This window comes from Aureobasidium pullulans (assembly GCF_000721785.1).
Source record: "Aureobasidium pullulans EXF-150 unplaced genomic scaffold scaffold_3, whole genome shotgun sequence".
In the NCBI taxonomy this organism is placed as follows: Eukaryota; Fungi; Ascomycota; class Dothideomycetes; order Dothideales; family Saccotheciaceae; genus Aureobasidium; species Aureobasidium pullulans.
The window spans coordinates 953509-975957 of record NW_021941023.1 but is presented as its reverse complement, the minus strand read 5'-3'; the positions used below and the strand labels follow the sequence as shown (position 1 = coordinate 975957).

Here is a 22449-nt window from a genome sequence, read left to right as displayed (position 1 = left end):
AGTCGAGCTATGGCATTGTACTTCTTTGACCCGAGTCTTTGTTCTGAAAACGGCATGCGAGTCTGCTTGTGCCGATCGCTAGTCTGTAGCCATGGACCTGGTTGCTTGAGAGAAGCTTGCTCGTGATCAAAGCTTTGCTATCGTAGCAGGTTGTGTGAATTCGGAGTATGTGCTCAACCACTTCATGCAATCTTAATCTTGGAGCCCTTGAGCAGCAGTCCACCCACAATCTTGCCAACCGCATATCCCATGTAGGCTCCAGCCAAGATGGTGACTGGCCACTTCTGCCATTCGCGGTCCCAGTCGAGAGGGATAGGCACAGCACCGACCCAAGCACCAATCAGAGTTCCGACCGTGGCACCAAAGACCTCGTCAATGGGTGCAGCCAATGCGCCAACCTCGATCCATTTGGCACCATCGACACCGTGGACGTAGAAGAGAGGGTAGGCGGCGAGGAGGGAGATGTGGAGACCGCAGTAAATGGTGTGGGCTTGGTGGGAGGTGAGCGGGGCACCGAAGAGGATGAGGACGATGGCGATGAGGGGAGCTCCGAGAGTGACGGCGAGGATGAGCGAGAGAATTCCAGGCTATACAGAGAGTTAGTACGAAGTCAAGAAGTGCTTGGTTTGAACGAGGGCAGCACTTACGACCAACTTGGCACCAAAGCCAGTGTCTCCTTGGTGGTTTTGAGTGACCTTGCCCTTCTTCTTTCCACGCTGAGGCAGCTGGGCCTGGTTGCTACCGGGGATACAGATGCAGAGGTATAGTAGTTGGAGGGCGGCGACACCCAATGCTGTCTGAGGCAATGTTTCGACGGGATTCTCGACCAGCGAGGGGAACTGGTAATAAAACAGGCCGAGTAATAGCAGCGGGTGTAGGTGTGTGTAGATGGGCGAGATACCGTCGTCCCAGCTCTCGATCGGATGCGACTTGGTCGCTTTTGCTTTTGTCTCTGTCGCTGCCATTGTGCGTATGTGCTGACCACTTTGAAAAGAGAGAGTTGGTGATTCGAGGATTTGTTTGGCCCTTCGAGGAGCCGCGGCTGCTACAGGGAGAGCTTCGACCTCTCTCCGAACAAAGCCCGAATATCAATCTTCTTCGAAACATTCATCATAGCTTAAGAATTGAGAGTCATTTCATGGGGAGGGAACATGGTTCTATCTACATGCCCGATCGTAGAGCTCCTTCTAGCCATGCCACTCCAGCAACAACGCCGTCGACAATGCGAACCTTCGATCCCTGACCATGACCAAGCGTTTCAACAGCTGCCTCTCTGACCATGTCATCGAACCCTGCCATACCTGCACATCCAAGACACACTGCTCCGACCGGACCACCCGCATCATCAATCAAAAGTCTTGCGACTGCCTTCTTCATACGGCTGCGAACTTCGATTGGTGAAATCTCATGCAACTCTGTAGCGTTGAGGCCTGTCGTCTGCACTCCCGCGAATGCTGCACTACCTTCGGTATTGTCTTCGACACCGAGATAGTTGTCGACTGCCTCACGCAATGTAGCTTCCCATACCTTACCCGTGCTAACTATGCCGAACCGTTCACCGGGCCCGATGGCCTGGAGACTGCTGCTAACAGATGCTTCAAAGATACCCGTCACAGGCTTGCGGCGACTAGCAATTTCTGGTCTCGCCTTGAGCTGCCCAACAAGTGGATGCGCCGAGTAACAGCAAACGAGGAAAGCGTCGTGTGTTTCGAGTAGTGGCAGCAGAGGCTCTAGACAGTGTCTGGCTGACTCCGCCGCGTCGTCTTCGTTGTTGATTGATGCTGGTCCTGAAGGTGCTGTGAAATATGTATGTTGTGTCTGTTCAAAACACCCAAACTCAGACATGCTTCTTGTTTCTCAGTGGGCTAGTGATAAATACCGAGGAGTAGCCCAGAGAATCAACCAGCGGCTTGAGCGCATTCGTCATGGCTCTCGTCGAGTTTGGGTTGATGATGAGGATCTTTCTGAGTGCGGGAACCATCTTGTCGTTTGCTCTATGGTGCCGAATCTGAAGGTGAGATGAACGCGAACCTGCGAGAAATTCTTGCAAAAGTGTCTACTATCGACTCTGCATGCGCTTGTATTTGCGTTACTCGATATAAATGACCAAAGGCTTCAAGAGCAAGCTTCGGCTGAAGTCGGACGTCTCCGCTACGATCACTTTCGAGCCTTTCAACCGTTCTTTGGGTACTGGATGCAATTGATTCGAGAACTTCTGCGTGATAGAGGCATCTGCTTCAGCAAATAGAACCCCGCTTGAGAGTTGACGAGATGTGGCTCGGTCTGGTGGTCATCCGCCGTCAGCCAACACGGCGCGATTGTGAGGCTCAAAACTTAAAATACTCAACACACCTCTTCTCATCCTCCCCTCCTCTTGGCACAGCATTGACAACGATAATATTGAATCCTCCACCGATTGATCTGTGATGCTTCTTGTATCCCATGTTATGATTTGCTTCCAACCCATGCTGCCATCAGTCTGCTGGATCATGACTTCAGAGAGTTCACACGTGCCATCTCTGACAGTTGGGATGCATGCAATTGTGCTTCCTTCTGCATCAACATCAGCTTTGTCTCAATGGTACCATGCTTCCACATTTGCACACCTGACGTTCTTCGGATTGCCGACAATGTCTGTTGGCTGAGCATTTCCATTGTAAGGCTCCTAGACCGCTACAAAGTCCGATATGCTCATGTTCTCAAACATCTTGACATCCCCGAGCCCGGTGCCCTTGTACGCCAGATACATGCCGACAGGTGAGATACGGGTGTTTCGGACGGCGCGGAATAGTCGTATGTAGATGATGCGCTTGAAGGTTGCGATGACCATAGCAACAGGTTCAGGTACGTAGGTGTAAGTGTAAGAGCTTCTCAGGCATTGAGGTGACGAGTTTCCTGAGCTTGTCGAACTAGACCGTCCAAAAGGCGATGGAGTGTAGAGAATATTTGAGAGACAATGATCGACGCTAAAGTGAAGCAATGTGAAGCCTGGAAACTTCAGGATAGGCAGTCATGCTTTGGTTGCGACTGCTATTGTATCTCAAGTTGTGACACATCGGAATGCATTACTGCAACAAGCCGACTCAGCACATGGCACAATTGATTCTTAGAATGGTCCCGTGCAAAGAAAAAAGATGGATTGCTCCTATCTGATGATGAACAAAAGTATTACGCCTTGAGCGTTTAGATGCCTTGCTCCTGAAACCCATTTCCCGCTATGCTAAATGGTAAAGTACAAACGTTTTAAGGAGAGTCGTGATCGTGGTGTCGAATAAAATAATGATGAAAAGAACAAATCCGCAGCAACATATTTACAAGGCATTAAAGTGCCTGTGTATCCTTTTTGTCGTATATTTCTTGTCTCGTGAGTCGAGGCTGAACACACTCTCAAAGCATGTAAGCAAAGCCCAAAGCACCACCAACAACGGCAAGTGCACCCTTCATGTGAGCGCGAGATGCGCTGGCGGCACCCGACTGCAGACCGGGAGGGCTGGTGTTGGTAGAGCTGGGGCGGTCGGAAGAAGCAGTTGCGGCCTGTGCACCACCGACAACAGCAAGCGAAGTGACAGTGCTGGGAGCACCATCGGCCAAGGTCGTGGTCATGAGCACAAGGGAGCTGACCTTGCCGCCACCGGGAGTGTAGGTGGTGATGAAGGTAGATCCTCTAGCATCAGTAGTAGTAATCACAGCTCCGCGAGTGGCGCCAGAAAGGATAACGCTGTTGCCATACTGATCAGTGGTAGTCACCACGTCCGAAGCGCTTGTACGACGAGTGCTGCCGCTTGGCACAGGTGCGTCAACCGAGGTGATAACGTCACCATCCTGGTCAACAGCAACACTAGCGACAGCTGAGGTGGTTGAAACAGTCGAGCCACGGGAGTTTGTAGTAACAACGACGACACCGGGGAAGCGAGCAGAAGTAGTGACAGCACTGCCTTGAGCGTTTGTAGTGGTGTAGGTCTGCTCAACGCTGACAGATGCGGACTGCTGGAAAGCAGAAGTGGTCTGGTAGACGGTGCTGCCCTCGCTGTTGGTGCTCGACAGGACAACAGGGACGAGGATACCAGAGGCAGTCGAAGCAGCGACGGATGAAGAAGCGGCAGCAGAGCTCTCTGCGTTAGTGCTTGACGCGGCGACCTGGCGAGTGGCGGTAGCCGAAGTTTCGATGGTACTTCCGGCAGAATTGGTAGTAGTGATGGCAACAACAGTGGGTCTGATGGAGCTCTCAGATGAAGCTGCAGTCGAGCTTTCGGCAGAGGAGGCTTCAGCAGAGCTTTCGGCGGCGGAAGAGGCAGCTGCTGAGCTTTCGGAAGAAGCGACGGAGGAAGCGTCGGTCGAAGGAGCTGCTGATGAGGATGCTACAACAGATGAGCTACGTCCAGCAGAAGAAACCGCACTGGAGGAGGGAGATTGGGACGAAACAGATGAAGCATCGGAGGATTGGGAAATCTGACGGGCAGAAGACGAAGCAGAAGACTGAGCTGCGGAGGAGGACGCAGCATCAGAAGAAGCAGAGCTCTGTTGGGAGGAGACAGAGCTCTGGGCGGCAGAGGAGACCTCGGAAGATGAGGCCGGAGCAGAAGATGAAACAGTCGAGCCGGAAGAAGTAGTAACAACAGTATCCGAGCGCGACGCGGGTGAAGCAGAAGTAGAAGCGGAAGAAGCGGACGAGGGATCAGCACTGCTCTCACCTCCTGTAGTGCTCGAAGGAGCTACGGACGATTCAGTCGAAGTAGGGGCATCTGTTGTCGAAGGGGACGAGGTTTCAGTGGTCAAGGAAACAGAGGTCGTGCTGGAGTCGGTAACAATGACAGCCTCGGTGCTGGTCGACGCGTCGTCCGAAGTCGAGGTCGAAGGGACGGCGATGACAGTCGTGTTGTCGGCGCTGTTGTCCTGTCTCTTGCGCAACTCTGCTCGGACAGCGACATCATGCTTTGCAATCTCAATGAGACGCGAAGCCAGCGACGGGTTATCCTTGTGAATGTGCTCCATGGCCCTGTGGTCCTTTTCGAATACGCCAGCCTGATACTTCCCTCCTAGATGTCCGGACAATGCAGCGTGAATAGACTCTTCGGGCAGACGACCCAACAGCTGTCTGAAAACGCCAACGTCAGGCACATCCTCATGGCTCTCAGTGATCTCGGCCAGCGCAAATCCAGCGACCTGGAGTCCAGCGAACAAGAGTGATCGGATTGAAGGCATCTTGTCGAATGCCAGTGTCGAAGAAGAGAAAAGGTTCGCAACCTTTAGGGGAGACGCGTTAGAAGAGGAGTCGGAGGAGTGAGACAAAAAAGACGGATACGTACAGGATCAGCTATTGTGTATAAGCGAAGGTGTGGCTGATTATAGCTAGCCCTCAATATAAATAAGGTCTGTCCAATTGAAACGACGCGTTCAGGTGTCAGAAGGTGCTTTTCAGCGACTCTCGTTGAAACGGCGATAAAGATACTTGATAATGGTGCCTTGAGAAGCGAATGTGAGAAGAGATGGCAAGAAAGACTTGTGCTGCAGAGACGGAAGGATATGAAGGACACGGATGGACAAAAGCTCTTGGGACGGCACACGATGGCAACCGTCGAACCTTGAAAGCAACTCGGATCGCGGCCGACGAAGCCTCGAAGAACTTGGCACGATGACGGCCACGATCGACCGCACCACGCGAACTGAACGAGACCGCGCCAGCCAGTCAATTGGGCAGTGCAACCCAAAAATAAACATGTCCCACCCGAAGCCTTCTTGCTCCCTTTGTTCGCCACCCACCTATACCACTCTCTGACTGCTACTTTGTATAAAACAATGAGTCTGGGAGTGATCGTGAACATCCAGGATTTCCACCATCGTGCACGCCACACAACGACTGGCTTGATGCACGGCTTCCCGCGCATCCGCGCTCAACGCATTGGCTGGAAGATGACGTTGGCCGCTTCGTCTTTCTACCGTTCGTGCAGCAAGACTTGATCCACGTCGACTGACTCCGTAAGCACCTGCTTAGAAGCGAGTGCTCTGATCCTCCACACGCACCACACGAAACAACTGGCTCAAGGCAGGCCTCAAGCTTTTGATCACGTACATCATTTGGGGTTGCATCTCCTTGGCCTTGATCATGGACTCCTCAGACACTCCACTTTGACGCGATAGTTTCGCTGTCCCGAGTGGGGTTTCCTCTGCATTTGCCTAGGTCTGCTGCTCCGTCTGTGAGTTGAGACGCGGTGCCAGCACGGTTGCCTCGTAAAGCCCGTAAGAGACGTCTTCGGAAAAGCTACTCGAGTACAACGTCGTCGATCCTTTGCTCTTTGCTTGTGATTCGTACATCCTTCCTGTTCCTGAAAGACCGTCCTCCGTGTGTTCTCAAATCCTTGACAAACCCTCCGAGGCCCGCGGCAACTTGCTCTCAATGTACTCGGTGTACCTCTATGAATAGTGCACCTTGCATTGTATGCCTGCAAACCCACAAAGCAAACCGTCTCCTGTCGGCGTTCAATCCCGGACACGGTGCTCAACACTTTTGGAAAGAAGACTGTACCCAGATGTAAATCTGATGACAACAAAATGCTTTCTCCCATGAGAGGGATCCTAACGAAGCTGAATTAAGAAGTTAAAGTAGCTGCTGAGTGTAACAATTTAGCGGCCGCAGAAAGAAACAGCCTGGCTTCTGCGTCCCTCCCCCTCTTGTCCAAATCAAAAGTCTATATCAACAACCCATGCCTTATGCCCAAGCGCTTTCACCAAGCAAATCTCCCTCCTTCGTGTGCACGACAACCTAGGTCTGAGTATTGTCGAAAAGCTGTGCCTGCTTTGGCGTTCCCTCTGCAGATCCGATCGGAGTGTTTCCTGATGCTTGTGCGGCGTGCGTTTGGGCCTCACTGACTGCGACAGGCGCGAATGGAGTGAACGAGTCAGGTTGTCCAGGAAGCTGTGGATCCAGGGCTGCTAAAGGAGAGGCGCCATGAACGTTGGCGGTGCTCGTCTCTGGCAGCGCTCGTTGTGTGGTAGGAGATCGCTGTCTCGACAACTCCATGCTCTTTCCTCGTCCTGTAGGTGCATTGAGACTTTGCCGGGAACCATTGTGCTCCTCCCTCAGTACTTGCTTGATCGGTGATCGGGCTCTCCTTTCTGCTTCACGTTCCTTGCGCTCGTTCAATTTGCTTCTTATCCATGACATCGGCCCCTTCTTGTTGTCACTATCAGACAAGACTGACTCAGGATCAGACATTACATGGCTGTCCTGGAAGCTACGTCGAGGGTTTCCGCCGCTCGAACTGCTGATGGTCGACTTACTCTGATCTGCGCTGTTCATGTTGCCGAGATTTGAGTTCGTGCGACCATGTTCGTTTCCCTCTCTGTTTTCGACTGGTCTCGAGAATCGCCAACGGCGCTTCTTTTCGGGTCTTTCAGCGGATGATTGGAACTGATCTCCATGGTCCACATCAGAAGCATCAGTCACATCTGTAGTGTCTGTATGCGAATGGAAAGAATGTGCGGGCGACACAGTCGGTCTGAGAGTAGCATCCGTCTCTGTGCGCTGAGGAGTCATATATCTGGGTGAAGTCTGAGCTGTAGCATATGCAGAACGGTCATTGCCGTATTCGTTGGCATAGTCCTGAGTACGCGGATCGAAGGCGGGAGTGGTTGGTGAAGCGAAATAGTCACTCGGCAATTCCGAGTCTTGTTGAAGCGAGTGGGCAGAACTGTGAGCGCTGGATAGGGCACTTCCGGGAATACGTTTCTTCTGTAGCTTGTTAGGCTTGCGGCCATCTCTCCTCTCACTGTCACTTCCGCCAGGCGAGGGCTTGAGGAAGTCCATAATGGCGCGAGAGGGAGTGCCTGAAGGGGAACGCTCAGCGGGATTGGTTCTTCGGTCACCAGCTGATGAATTAACGTTCAAAGGCGCGGTGCTGTTTTGAGTATGCTCTCTCTGCAACAAACCCATAGTCTCGGTTCCGTGAGTAGCAAGAGGAGTGGTTGCCTCGCTGGACGATGCCGAGATAATCTCAGGTCCCGATGGCACGCCCGGATGCGATGATTGGAGAACTGTAGGACGGGCCACGATCGACGCGGGTGCGAGTGCAGGAAAATCCACGGCAGGTTTTGAGGCGATAGGTGTGCGTTCCTCGGAGATGCTGTTCTCAGCGGCGGAAGTGGTGTCAAGAACGGTGGGAAGAGGGCTAGAACCGGAGCCAGGGCTAGGGGTCGGTGGCTCTGAGCTCTTCTCACGGCGAAAGTGTGGCGATGCGCCTGACTTGGATGGGACAGTGTTGCTACGGTGGACACCTCCCGAGTTCGCAGGACTTCCGAGAGTAGGTGTAACATGGCCTTGAAGATGGCCAGAGCGTTTGGAAGCCCTGGAAGACACCGAGACATTCCTACGAAGGTTACCAAACAAACGAACACTATCCGCACCGGCACTAGCGTTGGAGGATGAGCGGCCAAGGAGTGTCTTGGATCGCGCAGGAGTCAGAGGTGAGCCCGGAGTCTTCGGAGTGGGAGCCCCGGACTGGACTTCCTTGACCGTCTTCTCGTCGGCGGCAGTACCATGCATACCAATCAAGAAGGAGTCTTGGTTCTCGATAAGGAAGATCAAGACATCCTGGCTGAGTCTATATTCTGGAGGAGCCATGTCGTGCTGGGGATGCGAGAGGAGACCGGGTTGGAAGATGGCAGCAAGATTGGGAGTGGTCATTTTGTTCAGATCGGATTTGGACGCAAAGACGGCAAGGAGATCGAGAATGTACAGAAGCAGTTGACGGTTGAGAGGAGGCAGCTCGGTGATGAGGTTCTGATAGACACGGATGGCCTTGGAGGGGTCGAAGTGGCCGATATTGGGGGCTTGCATATCCATGGAACCGACAGCTTGGGCTTGGTGATTCTTAAGCGGGTCACGGAAGCGTTCGTAGAACTCGAGAGGGATGATGGGTTCGGGCAACTGGTTGAAGTACCTGCGCAGAATGTTGGCAGCGTCGTGGACCGTGTAGCCACTCCAGTCGAGACCCTTTCCATAGCGGTCGGGAGAGTCGAATGCAATGCGCAGTTCCTTGATGCGCTTCTCGGATCCACTGAGGCGGAAGATGCCCTCTACATCGGTAGCTACGGCGGGAGTTAGCGCTTTGTATCTATCAGTCTTGCCGTACACTGGACGTACCCTTCTCTTTTAGATAGACGCCGCACTTGGCGACGACGATAGGGACGTAGCCATAGATATAGCTCTGGCCTTGTTCGTTGAACAGTGAGATGGCGACATTGGCGTAGCGGATACTGGTCTGGAGAGGGACGCCGAAGATGCCTTGGGGAGCTGCGCGACAAAGCAACGGATTAGCATGTGAAGACGACGAGATGGCACTGCGCAAACTAGGGAGCACGCAATAACAGTGGAGATATGTACCCTTCTCCTCTTGGACTCTCTGCGGCGTGGCGCGCTTGAAGTTCTTCCACCACGAGGTCAGATCGCGCTTCGACTGGACGGCCTCGGCGGAGGAGGCACTCGTCGGCGCTGGCGGTGCCAGGGTCGCGCCTGGATGGCCGCCGGTCGGCATGCTCGCTCGGCGCTGGTGTTAAATATGCAGGCCCGCCGTCTTGCTGCGAGGGAAGCTTTGGCTGGGCCAAAATCAATAACAAAAGACGTGGATGTTCGCGGAGGTTAAGTAGGCAGGAAAGTGAGGGTGATTCAAGGCGACTAGAGCGACGAAGTCCACGAGGACTTGGCACTTGTTTGAGCCTGCACAAGCGTCGAGACGGCGTTGAGAAGGGAGAGAGGGCTGTCTTTCTTGCTTTGACTCTGCTACATTCGCAAAACAGCCGACGACCGCTAACAACATAAATCACCCACCAGCTGCCTACACCCTACACAATGACGCGCGGTCGCAAAAGCAGGTTTGCACCGGCTGAATGAGCTCGATGCTGCTGCTGCCTTTATATTGACATGCTTGGCGCGCCAGCCACTTATACCGCAACACAACATGGCAGTCACGCTGCGAGCCTTGGACGACGGACGTGCTAGCGAATAGTGCCATCCAAGAATGTGGAGTAGATGCGGAGAGAGACACGAGAGCAGATAGACACACTCGGTCGGGGTCATCTACACTATATACAGTCAATCTGTCTGCTGACGACGGGCTGTGTCCATTGCACGAGAGCACTTTGTTTATTTATAGCCGCCTGCTTTCAAGCGTCGGTCAACGGCCATGCCATGCCATGCCATCGGTGCTGTGACGCGGCCGTGGACGGTTCAAATTGCTGCTCTTCGAAAGAACAGGCTGCATCACACCAAGCGCACATAGGATGAGAGTTGAGGCTTGTAAAGAATTCCAATCTATCCTGTAGATCTTTTATATTCTCCCATCTAAACGAAGAAGATGAGGGCGGTCAAGGAGGCAGGTTCGGGGATCTTCGCAAGTAAAACTTGTGACGTTCGGAAAGGCCCGCACGTGTGGATTGAGCTTCGTCGGCGGTCTTGCTGCTTGCAGCTTCTCGAGCGCATGAGAAAGATTCATTCGAGCATTGTATCAATACCGCGACCTTTTCCCCCCTTCAACACACTAATTACACACACACTGCCAAAATGGACGGGTATATCACATCCACCTGCGCTTTGCTGAAATTCGCCTCTGACCCTACTGCAGTCTCAACGCCAACGAGCAGCGCGAACTCGCCATGCGCATGGAGAAGAAGCAGATGTCGCAGTTCATGAACGTACGATCTTCCTCGACTATTCCTTGATGCGATCACCCGCTGAATATCACCTTAGATGTACAGCAACCTTGTTCAGCGCTGCTTCGAGCACTGTGTCGATGACTTCACCTCGGCCAAGCTCTCATCCAAGGAGGAGGGCTGCACCATGCGCTGCGTCGACAAGTTCATCAAGGGCTCTGAGCGCCTTGGTCAAAGATTCCAGGAGCAAAATGCTGCCATGGCTCAGTCCGGTGGTCTCATGCGATAAATCGCTTCCTCCGCCCACTCGAAATTTCCTACCATCTCAATACCACCCAACAACCGGCCACTCCACTGCTGCATATAAGCAGCCTGTACAAAAGAGAATGAAGAACACGAACTTTGAGTCGCGATGCAGCCTCGGATGACCGTAGAAGTCCGCTGTGCTGAGGTCCCGTAAGTAAGGATGGGACTGGACGGCATGCAGTGCATGCTTCCTGGCGTATACCACCACCACAATGTTCTGTTTGAAAAAGACGGGCACGCTGAACAATGAAAACAAACTCCAATTTCCACTCATACCTGAGCAGTGTGTGCACATCTCAATCTTTGAACGATCGTGCCTGAAATATTGCCTCTATGTGATTCTTTGACATTGGACGAAACATGCAAACTGCATCAATATTGAACAGAGTTTCCCCAAGTGCTTTGCGTGCGTTAATGAGAGCTTCATCTTCTTTCAGAAGTATTCTTCAATTTTTGTTGCGCGTGTCACCGTGATGATGTAGTCGAAGCTTTGCTCTCCACACATTTTGCCTACGAGAAACAGAGACCAAACACCTCGACTACCATCACACCAAACCCCATCGCCATCATGTCAGAGGGCGCACAAGGACTGCTGCAGCCTCAGATCTTTGAGAGCCTGCAAAAGAAGATTGATGAAGAGACTGAAGTCAGAGATGTAAGTATACCTGGACGATTTTCCTATCATTTGCAGGCGCTGGACTAACAGGCGCATCAAGTCAATCCGTGAAATCGTGCAAACTCTTGAAAAACAAGGTCGGTATTTTCCAAAGTCTTAGAAATTATGCTGACTTGGCTTCAGACCGATCAACTCAAGCAATTCTTTCTCGTGCACATTCGTCGAGCAATAGCGAGCGTCAGTAGCAGCATCACCGCCATCAGTAGCTTTTTCTGACTTTCTACCAGTCCCCGCTGTCGTTTCTTCCGCCCAGGAATCCATCAACAAGGAGGTTGAGTCGATTGCCAAGCTCTCTGATGCTGCATCAAAGTACCCCTACTACAAGTACAATGGCATGTGGACAAGACATGTGCAAGACGCTGTAAGTTAAAGGCTTTCTTCTATCAATGCCTTATATCGCCTTTCGTTCCATCAAAGCTTACGAATCACAGTCTTTCTCGATTCTCCTGTGTGGATACCTTGGTGGGTTCTCGGATGTTGGTTCAGGATCTCAGGATGGCCGTCTTTTGACCATCGAAGAAGTTGGCAAGATCATGAACAGTAAGGAGATAGGGTCGCCCCCTCGAAAAGAACAAAAGCTAACATGAAGCAGTTCCTGTCAACGTCAAGGATAGAGACGTTTTCCATCTGACTATCGAGGAATATCTCCAATCGCTAATCTCCCTGATCGATGAGCTGGTAAACTGCCACGAATTCGTTTCCAGTGGAGGGTTGACAAGCTAACACTCTCGATAGGCACGCCTTGCTCGCAACAGTGTCACTCAAGGTGATTACTCACGTCCTGTCCACATTGCAAAGTTCATCAAGCACCTCCATGCCGGCTTCCAGATCTTGAACCTCAAGAACGACTCTCTTCGCAAGAGATCTGATGGTATCAAGTACCGCGTCAAGGAAGTTGAGGATGTAGTCTATGACCTCAGTCTCAGGGGTCTTACTCCTAAGGAATAGATACCTTTTACCACCGGCAAATGAACCAAAGGCCGCGTGCGGCTTCTATACAGTGTTAAGCATACGAGGATAGAAAAGCTAGCTATGCAGTTGCCAAAGCCGCAGTATATGCTTCCAAGCTTATTCCCGTGCGAGGGAGTATGGCACAATATGCTTGTGGCGTTCTCGTTGTCCCGCCGAACAGAACCGTTCTCTTATCAAAAAAATCATTATGGTTTTCGACCCAAATCAATGAGGCGATCTCGCAAAACAATCAATTGTTGGTTGTTGATCACGATGGGCATGGTATGTTTCAGCAGCACTCGGTCAAATGTGTGAGGTCTTCCACGATTGCTGTGATTGGCTCATTTCTGCCTTTTCTCGAGCCAAGCTTTGCTATTTATTTTGAGACCCTGGGCCTCTCGTATCCGGGTGAAGCGAAAGGTCCAAAAGGAGATGTTATGACGAAGCCAAGCAGCGATCTTTGCTCGTCCGTTGTTCGTGCATGCTCGTGGCTCTGCGAACGCACGAGACGAACAGAAGATCGTGCCCTGGAAATCGAGTCAATGATGTCTGTGACAGGTGCGATGTGTGCGCGATCTTCTCTCCATGCGACAAGCGACAGACTCGTCAAGTCCTCTTCCCACGCCGACCGAGCAATACCGACAGCATTCGGCTCCAAAGGCATCCGTTTCTAGGGCCAGAGCGCCAAAGAATCCGGGGCCGCCGTTCTTCAAGATCAGAGTTTCGTCGTCTTTTCGCCCAGCGACGTAGAAGCTCAGAGTCAAGTCGTGTGGCTCGCTCGCTCGCTCGTATTAGGGGCGACAGAGGGCAGCTCTTCTTTCCTTCTTCTTGTTTCACATCTTCCATTACACCCTTGTTCATGAACCCATCTCTCGTTATCTCATAAGCAAATTTTAATATTCTTTCCTCGTGGTTCTTCTCTCTTTTGTCGACAGTGGTAATACATCTCATAATCACGCAACACACATAATCCGCATCCAATCGTCCGTCACGCGCACCGCCGGTCATGCGCTTCCAAACCGCCGCGCTGAGCGCTCTTTTTCTCGAGTCCGCCGCCTCATACGACTTCTCTAGCGTGGCAAGAAGCATACTCCCGGCACAACGATTGGAAAAGAGAGCAAACACAACGGAAATCCCCCTCCCCATCAATGTGGAGGCATCGCAATACTGGGATGGAGCTGATGGACCATGGTACGATCATGAGTGACGAGTAGGAGAGGTCGGAAGAAGGAACAGAGGCTTATAGTGTGGCAGGTCATCGTTCCCACTTCAGGTTGGCACGCCGGCGCAAAACATCCGAGCCTTTATCTCAACAAATGGATACACAACTTGGACCGTTAGGCCACTGGGATGCCCAGCAGGAACAATAACTGGATGCGAAGAGTCCCGCGGCGAACTGTTCTTGACCAACCAATCCCTCACATGGGTTCCCAATTCCATCTTTCAGCTAGGACTGCCAAACGAGATGGCTTTAGGATTGGATGATGAGGCAAACTATGGTTTCGACACCGTCACATTGGGATGGCAGGGCTCAGGACTACCTACGGTACAGCACAGCACCATTGCAAACATGGCTACGTTTGACTTTTGGCTTGGAACTTTTGGAATCAACCCTCAACCTGCCAATTTCACAACTTATACGGATCCCCAGCCTAGTTTCATGACCCAACTGAAGAACAACAACACTATCCCAAGTTTGAGTTGGGGATACACCGCTGGAAACCAATACCGTAAGTCTTGCTAAAATGCAGGAGGAATTGCGATGAAGAAGGCTGATACTGAACAGGTTTCTCGGGAGTGTATGGTAGTCTCGTCCTGGGAGGTTACGATCAATCCAAGTTCGAGCCCACTAACTTGACAATTCCATTTGGTTCCGACGTGTCTCGAGATCTTCTGGTTGGAGTGCAGTCCATCACTACTGGTAGTGCTGGACTGTCGAATACGTCTGACGCATTCTATGCCTTGATCGATTCAACTGTTGCAGAACTCTGGTTGCCGGAATCTGTCTGTACGGCATTCGAGAATGCATTCGGCCTTGTTTATGACGAGTACTATTCACGTTATATTGTTAACGACACTATGCATCAGAGTCTTCTGGCGCTGAACAAGTCGATCACACTTACCCTTGGACAGTCCAACTCTGGCGGCCAAACTGTCGACATCACTTTGCCTTATGCTGCGATGGATTTGGAGATCTCTTATCCTTATGTCGCCAACTCGACTCGCTATTTCCCTCTCAGACGTGCGGCGAACGACACTCAATACACTTTGGGTCGTGCCTTCCTGCAAGAAGCATATGTTGCAGCTGATTACGAACGCCGCAACTTCACAGTTGCTCCTTGTGTTTGGGAGCAGAACTCCGCATCAGACATTCGCACCATCCTGTCTACGGACTTCAAAAACCCCAACAGTGGCAGCGGTGGTATCAGTGGTGGCGCCATCGCCGGTATTGTGATTGGTGTTCTTGCCATCATCGCAATCCTTGCCGGAGCTCTCTGGTTCATGCGTCGCAAGAAGCAACAGAAGAAGCATGCAGCTGTCGAACTCGAAGCCAAGTCGTTGGCAGCAGCACAAACACCCTCTGGTCCTTCATCACCGGTCAAGGAAGATCCTCACGCTGGCATCAGCACACCCACTGGTGGCGAGTTAGACAGCTCAAGACAAATCCACGAAATTGCTGGAGCAAGCAAGCCTAACGCAGCCGAGATGGATGCGCCATGGCGTGGAGAGCTGGACGCTGCTGGAGGGCACCACGAATTCTACGGCAAGCTTCCGCAAAACACTTTCGAGATGGAGGGAAATAACGAACCAATCTTCGAGATGGACGCAACAGCGACACAATTGCATGAACTGGAGCCCGACACAAGGCGCCAGAGCTGGGATTCTGGTGACGATAGAGGTGACGAGAAGAGGTATCTGCAGATGCAAGGATACTAGATGTTGCTTTTCTTGTTTTTTTTTGTTCATGATTTCAGGGAAGATCTCGGTTGTCAATATGGTGTTTATATGGGAGGGCTGGTTTTTGTTTAGTGATATCACGGTGGAGATTTATGGGAAGGAAGGACGGGTGGGATATGGTGCAATTCCTGTGAATAGTATACCGAAGAATACATGCTCACGACAATATTTCTTTCATTCAAATGCCTCGACTATCAATCTTGACTTGTCCTTTTCGTGATCGTAGACTGGGAAATGAAGAGTTGAATTGAAGGCTTTGTCAAACACAAAACACGAGGCATCATCAAGAAGAACTTGGTAGAACAAAGGTTTGCGGGAAGAGATGAATTGCTGGGGTATCTAATACGATATGAATCCATCCATCATGATTTCCCTCAAAAGGACGAAAGAACTTTTTGGTCATCTCAAATTTTTCAATATTGAGCGAAAAGTTTACTCGTCATCCTCCTCCTCGTTCTCGCCAACGACGTTGTAGAAGCGGAGCTCGTAAACACCCTTGGAGGTGGAGACGACGCGGAGCCAGTCACGGAGCTGCTGCTTCTTGAGGAACTTCTTTGTCAGGTACTTGAGGTAGCGACCGGAGAACTCCTGGTGGGCGACGACCTCGATCTTGCCGTCGTTGAGGTTGGTGACGGTGATGCGCTCGCCGAGGTTGCCGGTGAGGCCGTCGACCTTGATGCGGGACTGGAGGAAGGTGGTGAAGGCAGAAGGGTCGAAGATCTTGTCGTTGGTGGGCTGGGAAGCGTTGATGATGAACTGTTTTGGGAGCGACGTTAGTTTCTTCCATCGATTGATTGTTGCGCAGGAGTATCAGCAGTGATGGACGTACCTTCTTGGTGACCTTCTGGGTCTTCTTAGCACCCTTGGTGGCGGTGGGCTTCTACATTTTGAACAATCTCAGCCTACTGTCTTTACAAGAACAGCAAAGCGGTTTTGGATTTCAATCACATACGGTGGCAGCAACCATTTTGACGGTGTTGATTTGTCGTTGGGGGGTTGGAGGGACGAGGAGTTGTAGTGGGCGCAAAGAGATGAATATCCTACGCTTGAAGAGAGGAGAAAAAAGGATCCGTCGCTCGTGGATGGCTTTTCGCGCCGACCGAGGAATTGCGGTCTGTGCGCGGCAGAGGTTCGCTTAGCGGTTGATTCCGGGGTTTGGATGCTTTGATGAACTCGACCTCTCGAGCCTTCTCTGAGACGACCATTGCACAGTGAGAACACGAAGATGGTGTGAACACTGTCTATCTCACGAGTGCCTTTCACTTCAATTGCAACGATGAAGGCAATGCACTGCTTCTCTCCAAGAGCTATAGGTTCCAGCTCTCCCCAATGGCTTGACTCTGTACCATCACCTGTCTTCTCGGTCACTCCCATCACCTGCTATCACTGACAAGCAAGCCATCGAAAAGCACAATCATTTTCAATATCGATGCACTGTCCAGTGAGAGCTTCTCAGGCAGCAGATCTCAATGGGCAGCTAGACCAATTCGAATATCATCGTGCATTGGTACAGGATATAAGACCGATGACTGCTCATGACAGGGATGGTCTTGATCCCCTTTTTGAGTCTTCCATATGTAGAAAGCTGTGTAGACAACAAATCTTGAGAGAAGTCAGAGACTATCAGAACATGCTGTACCTACTTGGAGAAGAGTAGGAAAGAGCAAGTGTGGACGGTGGTTCAGTCTGCTTTTTCTGCTTCACTGCTCCCAACAACGCTTGAAATCCTGCCTTACTTCAAGTCCCTTCCCCCGGCTTCACTGCTTCCTTCAATGAGTGCTCCCTTCACTCTGGCTCTCACCACCTCGTCCTCCATGGAACCTTCCACTCCTTTGCTTAGTAAGCACACTTAGTAAGCACGAAGCTGAGCACAGGCCCGGCAAGATCGTTAAAAGCACTTTTCACCCACACTCAAACCTGACTTTCTTTCTTTCATACTTACCTTGGAGGGAAGTTCGCGATCATGAAGGCGATACTTCTGAGAAGACTTGATGCATTGCACAGCGCGTACAAGACTTCTCATGGATGTCCTTCGGGGCCTCCACTTCTGCAATTTTTTCTCTCACACTTTGTGTTCATCACATTGTACCCATCTTTTCATTGAATGATCTGGCTTTACTGCTGGTCTTTGAAGAAGAGCTCTTGTTTGTTGTGACTTGGATGGTATGGAGGAGCTCTGATGGCCTCCTGTGGGTCTGTTGTGATGGCGTTTGTTGACATTGCTGTCACGCGTATGTATCTCTACCAGTTGCTACGATCACGGCTGGTTCATCAGAGCATCGAGCAGTGCTGTCTCATCTCCATGCAACTGCTGGTGTGGTGCCCTGTCTATCTAGAGTCGTGATGATTCGTTTTGTCGACGACTGCTCTACAGCTGCCCGGCAGCAAATGCACGCGTGGCTATCCCGCGCGCAACCATGATCTTTCCATTTGCGCCTTCTCTGTATATAGCTAGTAATACTGTCCATTCATAGATTCTCAGTCCGTTACTGTCTGCCTCTGTTCCTCTTGTGATAGTGCCTGGCAAAGCGGTTGTCGCAAGCTGCCCGTCAGCCAAAGCATCTCCGCCATCATCTTCAAACCTTCCTTCCTGTACGCCAGTCATGCCCTCATCCGAATACACGTCCGCAGGCGGCGGACTCAAACTCAAGGGCGCCAAAAATGCCGGTATAGACAAGAAGCGCAAGAAGAAGTCGTCGTCCAAATCCACCGCCGTCGCCGCAGCTTCATCAGCTTCCAAAGAAGCAACTCCCGCCAAAGACACGGCAACCGACCCAGAGAACACCACCGACCTTGAGCAGAGGGAGAAGAACAAGGAGGAGAGTTTGATTTCTGATGATGGCAAGACGGAGTATGAAAGACGACATGAAGAGACAAGGCGGAAGCGCGTAAGTGCCCGACTGCTACTGCTGGTCGCGATAGAGATGCTGACGAGAGTACAGCTTGAGGAGCGCTTGATGCGCGAAGGTGTCAAGACTCACAAGGAACGTGTAGAAGAGTTGAACAAGTACCTGTCGACTCTCAGCGAGCACCACGACATGCCTCGCATCGGTCCTGGATAACACTTTCCCTCCGTCTGCTGGCGCCTCTGCCAGCCCACTCATCTCCGGTCGAAGGGTCTTTCCAACGACCACGGCACGCCGATCCGCAACCTGCTCATCGAGCTACATCTTCGCAAATACATACGCTCACAAGAGTCGCGCCTCTCGAGAAGCTATTGCGCGCATACACACGCTGGCGCAAATATCACGGACATCAACCCGTCACGTCAAGTAGATCGCTCATGTGTCGCCCCGACTCACCATACCAGTCAGAAAGACAATGCAAGAGCCAGTACAAGAGCCAGAATATATCGATAGCAAGCAAAGGAGTACCCACATATCAAATACCCATCGCGACCAAGCTAGTCATTCGAACGTACTTTCGTCTGTCCAGTCACTCGTGCCATCATTTCATACATACAGCGATAGCACAGTGCATTCTGTCCCGCATTCAATCCATACTAGAACTGGCCAATCGACTGTCTAGGGAACTGCAGAGCACTGGCGTCGCTTGTGAATATATTCCAACCAAATTGGAGATGGTCACCATGCCCCTTTTGCCTTGTGAAGGAAAGGGTCAGTGAGGAAACCCTACTCTGATGTGGTATTTGCTAGAAATACACACGTCATGTGTAAAGAGGACAACAAGAAGGCAAGTACCAAGGGACGCTCGACTTCAGTTAGCTTTCACTCCCAATGTGCATTCTCAGCCTCGGGCCATGTTTTTTTTTTTTGGCTAGAGGACGAAACATATGGAAGATTGATCCGCAACAACATGGTTGCCAGCGATATACTAACATCCTAGCGCCTTTTACATCTCAGAGATATTTACCGAGTGGCTAGCTATTCCAGAAATTGATGCTATCCCAAACACTGCTGCTCATATATTGACTCGGGAATGCTGACATGTGGGGTCACCCTGTCCAGATAGGTAGCCACTACTTTCACAATTGTACATCGAGGGAGGTCAAATAGCTGCACATGCTTGAGCAGGAGAAGATTGGAGTCGCAGGAGGTACAGGCTACAGACATAAGAATACATAATCAACTCAGGAGTCAGACCCAAAAGGCACACCGACCATGAATCTCCATCAACACATGGAACGGCATGCGTGACTCTTCGCCTGCTCATAGAGACAATCCACATAGGTCTTGGGCTCCTTCGTCTTCAAAGTTGCCGAAGCTCCTGCCGTAACCTGAGGTGTCAAGTTGCGCAACTCGATGCCTGACTTGGACCTTCCTTCGATCACTGTGTTTGTAGTCGCGAGGATACCGCCCCACGGCTGAGAATGCTCGATGATTGAGTCAATGGAGCCTCTTCTTGCCTCCAAGTGTCCGCCTTCCAGCCATGAGTCCGGTTTCAGTACATCACTGTCCTCTGAAAGTGCTGATCGTGTTCTACTAATCTTACGAGATTTGACACGTCGGTCTTCTGATCGAGCAACCGCTTCGTGTTTGGTGAGTAGAGGTCCAAACTCAGCGTGGATCTCTCTTCGGATCCGGCCGTGATCGTTACACCCTGGATAGTAGTGTTGTCGCATTCTCACAAGATCCCAGTTGGCGAGCGTAAGACCAGCGGGGAGTTTGCGAGCTGGCTGGTGAATGTCCACCAGTCTGGTGAAGCCAAATACCATCGTCATGCCATCTCTTTGTGCCTTGGTAGCTCCATAGCGAAGCATGGTTGGCTCTGCACAAAAAACGAGGTCCATGAGCCATCGTTCCCCAAGTTTGGTCGTTAATGATGCGAGTGCGGTTCGAAGCATGATGATGAACGCCTTTTCTTCGCCGTCTTCAAGCACATCCCAATTCTGTTCTTTCAGCCTGAGGTCGCGGATAACCCTTTCAGCCGTCCAACCAGTATAGCGCTTGAGATAATCCAACTGACCCGTGTTCAAATTATGTGGCGACACCTGGACGTCTGGTAAATCATCCTGGCGATCGAGTGGTACGAGAACTCGGAAACTATCGCGAATTCGAGCAAGAGCAGCAAAGCAGACGAAGTAGGTACCTTGTTTTGGTGGAGAAGGTACACTGACTCTGTATGCATAATCCTGCACACGCTGCATCTGTATCGCAAGGAGACCGACAGGGATTTGCATCGTGTTTGCAATCACACTCTCAACGCGATTGAATGGAGCAAACCTGAAACCAGCTGCAATGTAGTGATCCATTTCCAAACAAGTCAGCCTTCGAGCATAGAATAAAAGCTGGCCCTTTTCAAAAATCGCGGATTGTTGGCTACCGCCGTTATCTAGGGTCCTGATGCCATTTTGATAGGCCGTGAGAAGACCCGTACCCAACACCTGATCGTAGAGAGGACCAATCTGGTCCAGCGGCTTTTGAAGCTGTTCTGCGAGATCTGCTGCTGCCACACAATAACCTTCTCTAAACAAGATGGTCGAATCGTGGTAGCTCTCTTCGTCGTAAATGCTACTCCTGCTCGATGTTGCTGTGTTTTGTCCAGAGTAGACAGATGTTCTATGTAGGTGAGCACGCATCCTAGGGATCAGATCCATGACACTGGCCCAGTCATTGGACACTTTCCAAATCCAGAAGAAGACGGGATGGTGAATGCCAAAATGGTCGTCGAATTTCTGCTCAAGATGTTAACCTTTATCTCAGAGCCATTGTACCAAAACCTGCCTACCTGAATCACAAATCGCTTAGCAATCCTTTGCGAAGGCAGAGTTCCTTCATTCGTGACCATGATATTACCGTGTTCATCGAAGTAGGCGCTGCACATAGTCAGTCAAAACACATCTTGAATACACCAAGCATATATGTACCATGCCAGCATCATATGCTGTGCTCTGTTCGCAAGTATCGTATTGCGGTATTGAACGTAAAACAGGATCATGAGACAAGATACCGCTGCTACGAAACACTGTAACTAAATCAATTAACGTATCTGAGACTTGCGTAAGATAAGACTTACCATGGTGGCTGCCACAATGACCGGTATGTTCCTCGCATTGGGCGCTTCCTCCGAAGGTACGCGCTTGAGCTCGTATCGGCAGCCAATCGATGCTGTGAAGTGCATGCCACATACTCCGACAGCAAGTAAAAGTGCACAGAGAAATCGCTTCCATAGAACGTTGATCCACCTTTCTTTCAGGTGAAAGAACAGCGCAAGAGCGATGGTCGAATCTCCGACTGCGATGATGCAAGCGGCAACAAGATAGCGCTTGGGGTATGTTAGAGTATAATTCGAGGCACCAAGATTCCCAACATAATGCATGGAGACAATGGACAATCCAGCCATAAGTCCACAGGCGGTATCAAGAAGTCTTCGGAAGACAAATGAGTTGATGCTGATCTCTGCAATTTGGAAGACCACAGTCAGACCAAGTACTGGCAATACACATGAGAGACCAGTATATCCAGGATTATAGACAAGTTGTAGCCGACTCTCGCCATTTCCCAAGGAGATTGACCGATTCCCGATGAAGTGCATACACCAGATGCCGATGAGGCCCATACTTACCGAGCAAGCAAAAAGATGTACTCTGATGAAGCGTCAGCATCGCAAAATCTAGAAATGCAGGATCACGCATACCTGCTCATGAGTGACTTGCCCAAACGCTTTCTCTGGAGCAACTCAACGGTCAACAGGGTACCACTGAGACTGGCAAAGAATGATGCGACAATGATGCTAGGGATGAAATGCCATGGTACCGTATCGCCTGTTGCATAGTGTCTATCGGCATCAACAACAAGAGCATTGGCCGCAGGTGCTCTTTTGTATGATGTCGCAAATCGCGACAGCGACATCTGGATGTAAAGGTCGAGCAAGGCCGGTAGTCTCTGGCGACATGGGTTTGAATTTACGCAATGATAGAGGTGTTACCAGTCAAGACTGTGTCCAGGCGCTGG

General features: G+C 51.1%; 9 protein-coding genes across 9 annotated transcripts; 4 read left to right on the top strand and 5 right to left on the bottom strand.

Annotated features, from left to right (window-relative positions):
- Positions 1-182: 182 nt before the first annotated feature.
- M438DRAFT_266128 (GPI-anchor biosynthesis protein-like protein) lies at positions 183-965 on the bottom strand (the record flags this gene model as incomplete). The annotated part of the gene is made up of 2 exons (XM_029900079.1): positions 183-587; positions 648-965. The coding sequence occupies 2 exons, from the start codon at positions 963-965 to the stop codon at positions 183-185; spliced, it is 723 nt and encodes a 240-aa protein (XP_029763951.1).
- A 196-nt stretch (positions 966-1161) lies between these two features.
- On the bottom strand, positions 1162-2361 carry M438DRAFT_312640 (uncharacterized protein; the record flags this gene model as incomplete). Its single annotated transcript, XM_029902519.1, has 3 exons — positions 2353-2361; positions 1880-2283; positions 1162-1818 (listed from the first exon to the last, which is right to left on the bottom strand). Exons 2-3 carry the CDS (start codon positions 1979-1981, stop codon positions 1162-1164), a joined length of 759 nt encoding a protein of 252 aa, XP_029763950.1. The 5' UTR covers positions 1982-2283; positions 2353-2361.
- A 4399-nt stretch (positions 2362-6760) lies between these two features.
- M438DRAFT_332241 (RhoGAP-domain-containing protein) lies at positions 6761-9530 on the bottom strand (the record flags this gene model as incomplete). The annotated part of the gene is made up of 2 exons (XM_029903476.1): positions 6761-9084; positions 9140-9530. 2 exons carry the CDS (start codon positions 9528-9530, stop codon positions 6761-6763), a joined length of 2715 nt encoding a protein of 904 aa, XP_029763949.1.
- Positions 9531-10270: 740 nt separating this feature from the next.
- On the top strand, positions 10271-11223 carry M438DRAFT_342892 (mitochondrial import inner membrane translocase-like protein subunit tim9). Its single transcript, XM_029904867.1, has 3 exons — positions 10271-10563; positions 10617-10686; positions 10742-11223. The coding sequence occupies exons 1-3, from the start codon at positions 10556-10558 to the stop codon at positions 10931-10933; spliced, it is 270 nt and encodes an 89-aa protein (XP_029763948.1). The 5' UTR covers positions 10271-10555; the 3' UTR covers positions 10934-11223.
- A 275-nt stretch (positions 11224-11498) lies between these two features.
- M438DRAFT_403106 (Translin) lies at positions 11499-12820 on the top strand. Its single transcript, XM_029909635.1, has 7 exons — positions 11499-11605; positions 11667-11703; positions 11750-11803; positions 11854-11987; positions 12058-12166; positions 12219-12304; positions 12362-12820. Exons 1-7 carry the CDS (start codon positions 11519-11521, stop codon positions 12572-12574), a joined length of 720 nt encoding a protein of 239 aa, XP_029763947.1. The 5' UTR covers positions 11499-11518; the 3' UTR covers positions 12575-12820.
- A 281-nt stretch (positions 12821-13101) lies between these two features.
- On the top strand, positions 13102-15720 carry M438DRAFT_342890 (acid protease). The gene is made up of 3 exons (XM_029904866.1): positions 13102-13768; positions 13832-14307; positions 14364-15720. The coding sequence occupies exons 1-3, from the start codon at positions 13584-13586 to the stop codon at positions 15512-15514; spliced, it is 1812 nt and encodes a 603-aa protein (XP_029763946.1). The 5' UTR covers positions 13102-13583; the 3' UTR covers positions 15515-15720.
- Positions 15721-15967: 247 nt separating this feature from the next.
- Positions 15968-16394, bottom strand: M438DRAFT_267431 (ribosomal protein L22e; the record flags this gene model as incomplete). The annotated part of the gene is made up of 2 exons (XM_029900184.1): positions 15968-16291; positions 16365-16394. Coding segments are annotated over 2 exons (354 nt in total), but the record flags the coding sequence as incomplete, so codon positions are not given.
- A 1614-nt stretch (positions 16395-18008) lies between these two features.
- M438DRAFT_131527 (DUF1754-domain-containing protein) lies at positions 18009-18707 on the top strand. Its single transcript, XM_029898830.1, has one exon. The coding sequence runs from the start codon at positions 18139-18141 to the stop codon at positions 18595-18597; it is 459 nt and encodes a 152-aa protein (XP_029763944.1). The 5' UTR covers positions 18009-18138; the 3' UTR covers positions 18598-18707.
- An 871-nt stretch (positions 18708-19578) lies between these two features.
- On the bottom strand, positions 19579-22347 carry M438DRAFT_312624 (uncharacterized protein; the record flags this gene model as incomplete). Its single annotated transcript, XM_029902518.1, has 5 exons — positions 19579-21170; positions 21224-21311; positions 21363-21460; positions 21512-22082; positions 22133-22347. 5 exons carry the CDS (start codon positions 22345-22347, stop codon positions 19668-19670), a joined length of 2475 nt encoding a protein of 824 aa, XP_029763943.1. The 3' UTR covers positions 19579-19667.
- Between the last annotated feature and the right edge of the window lie 102 nt (positions 22348-22449).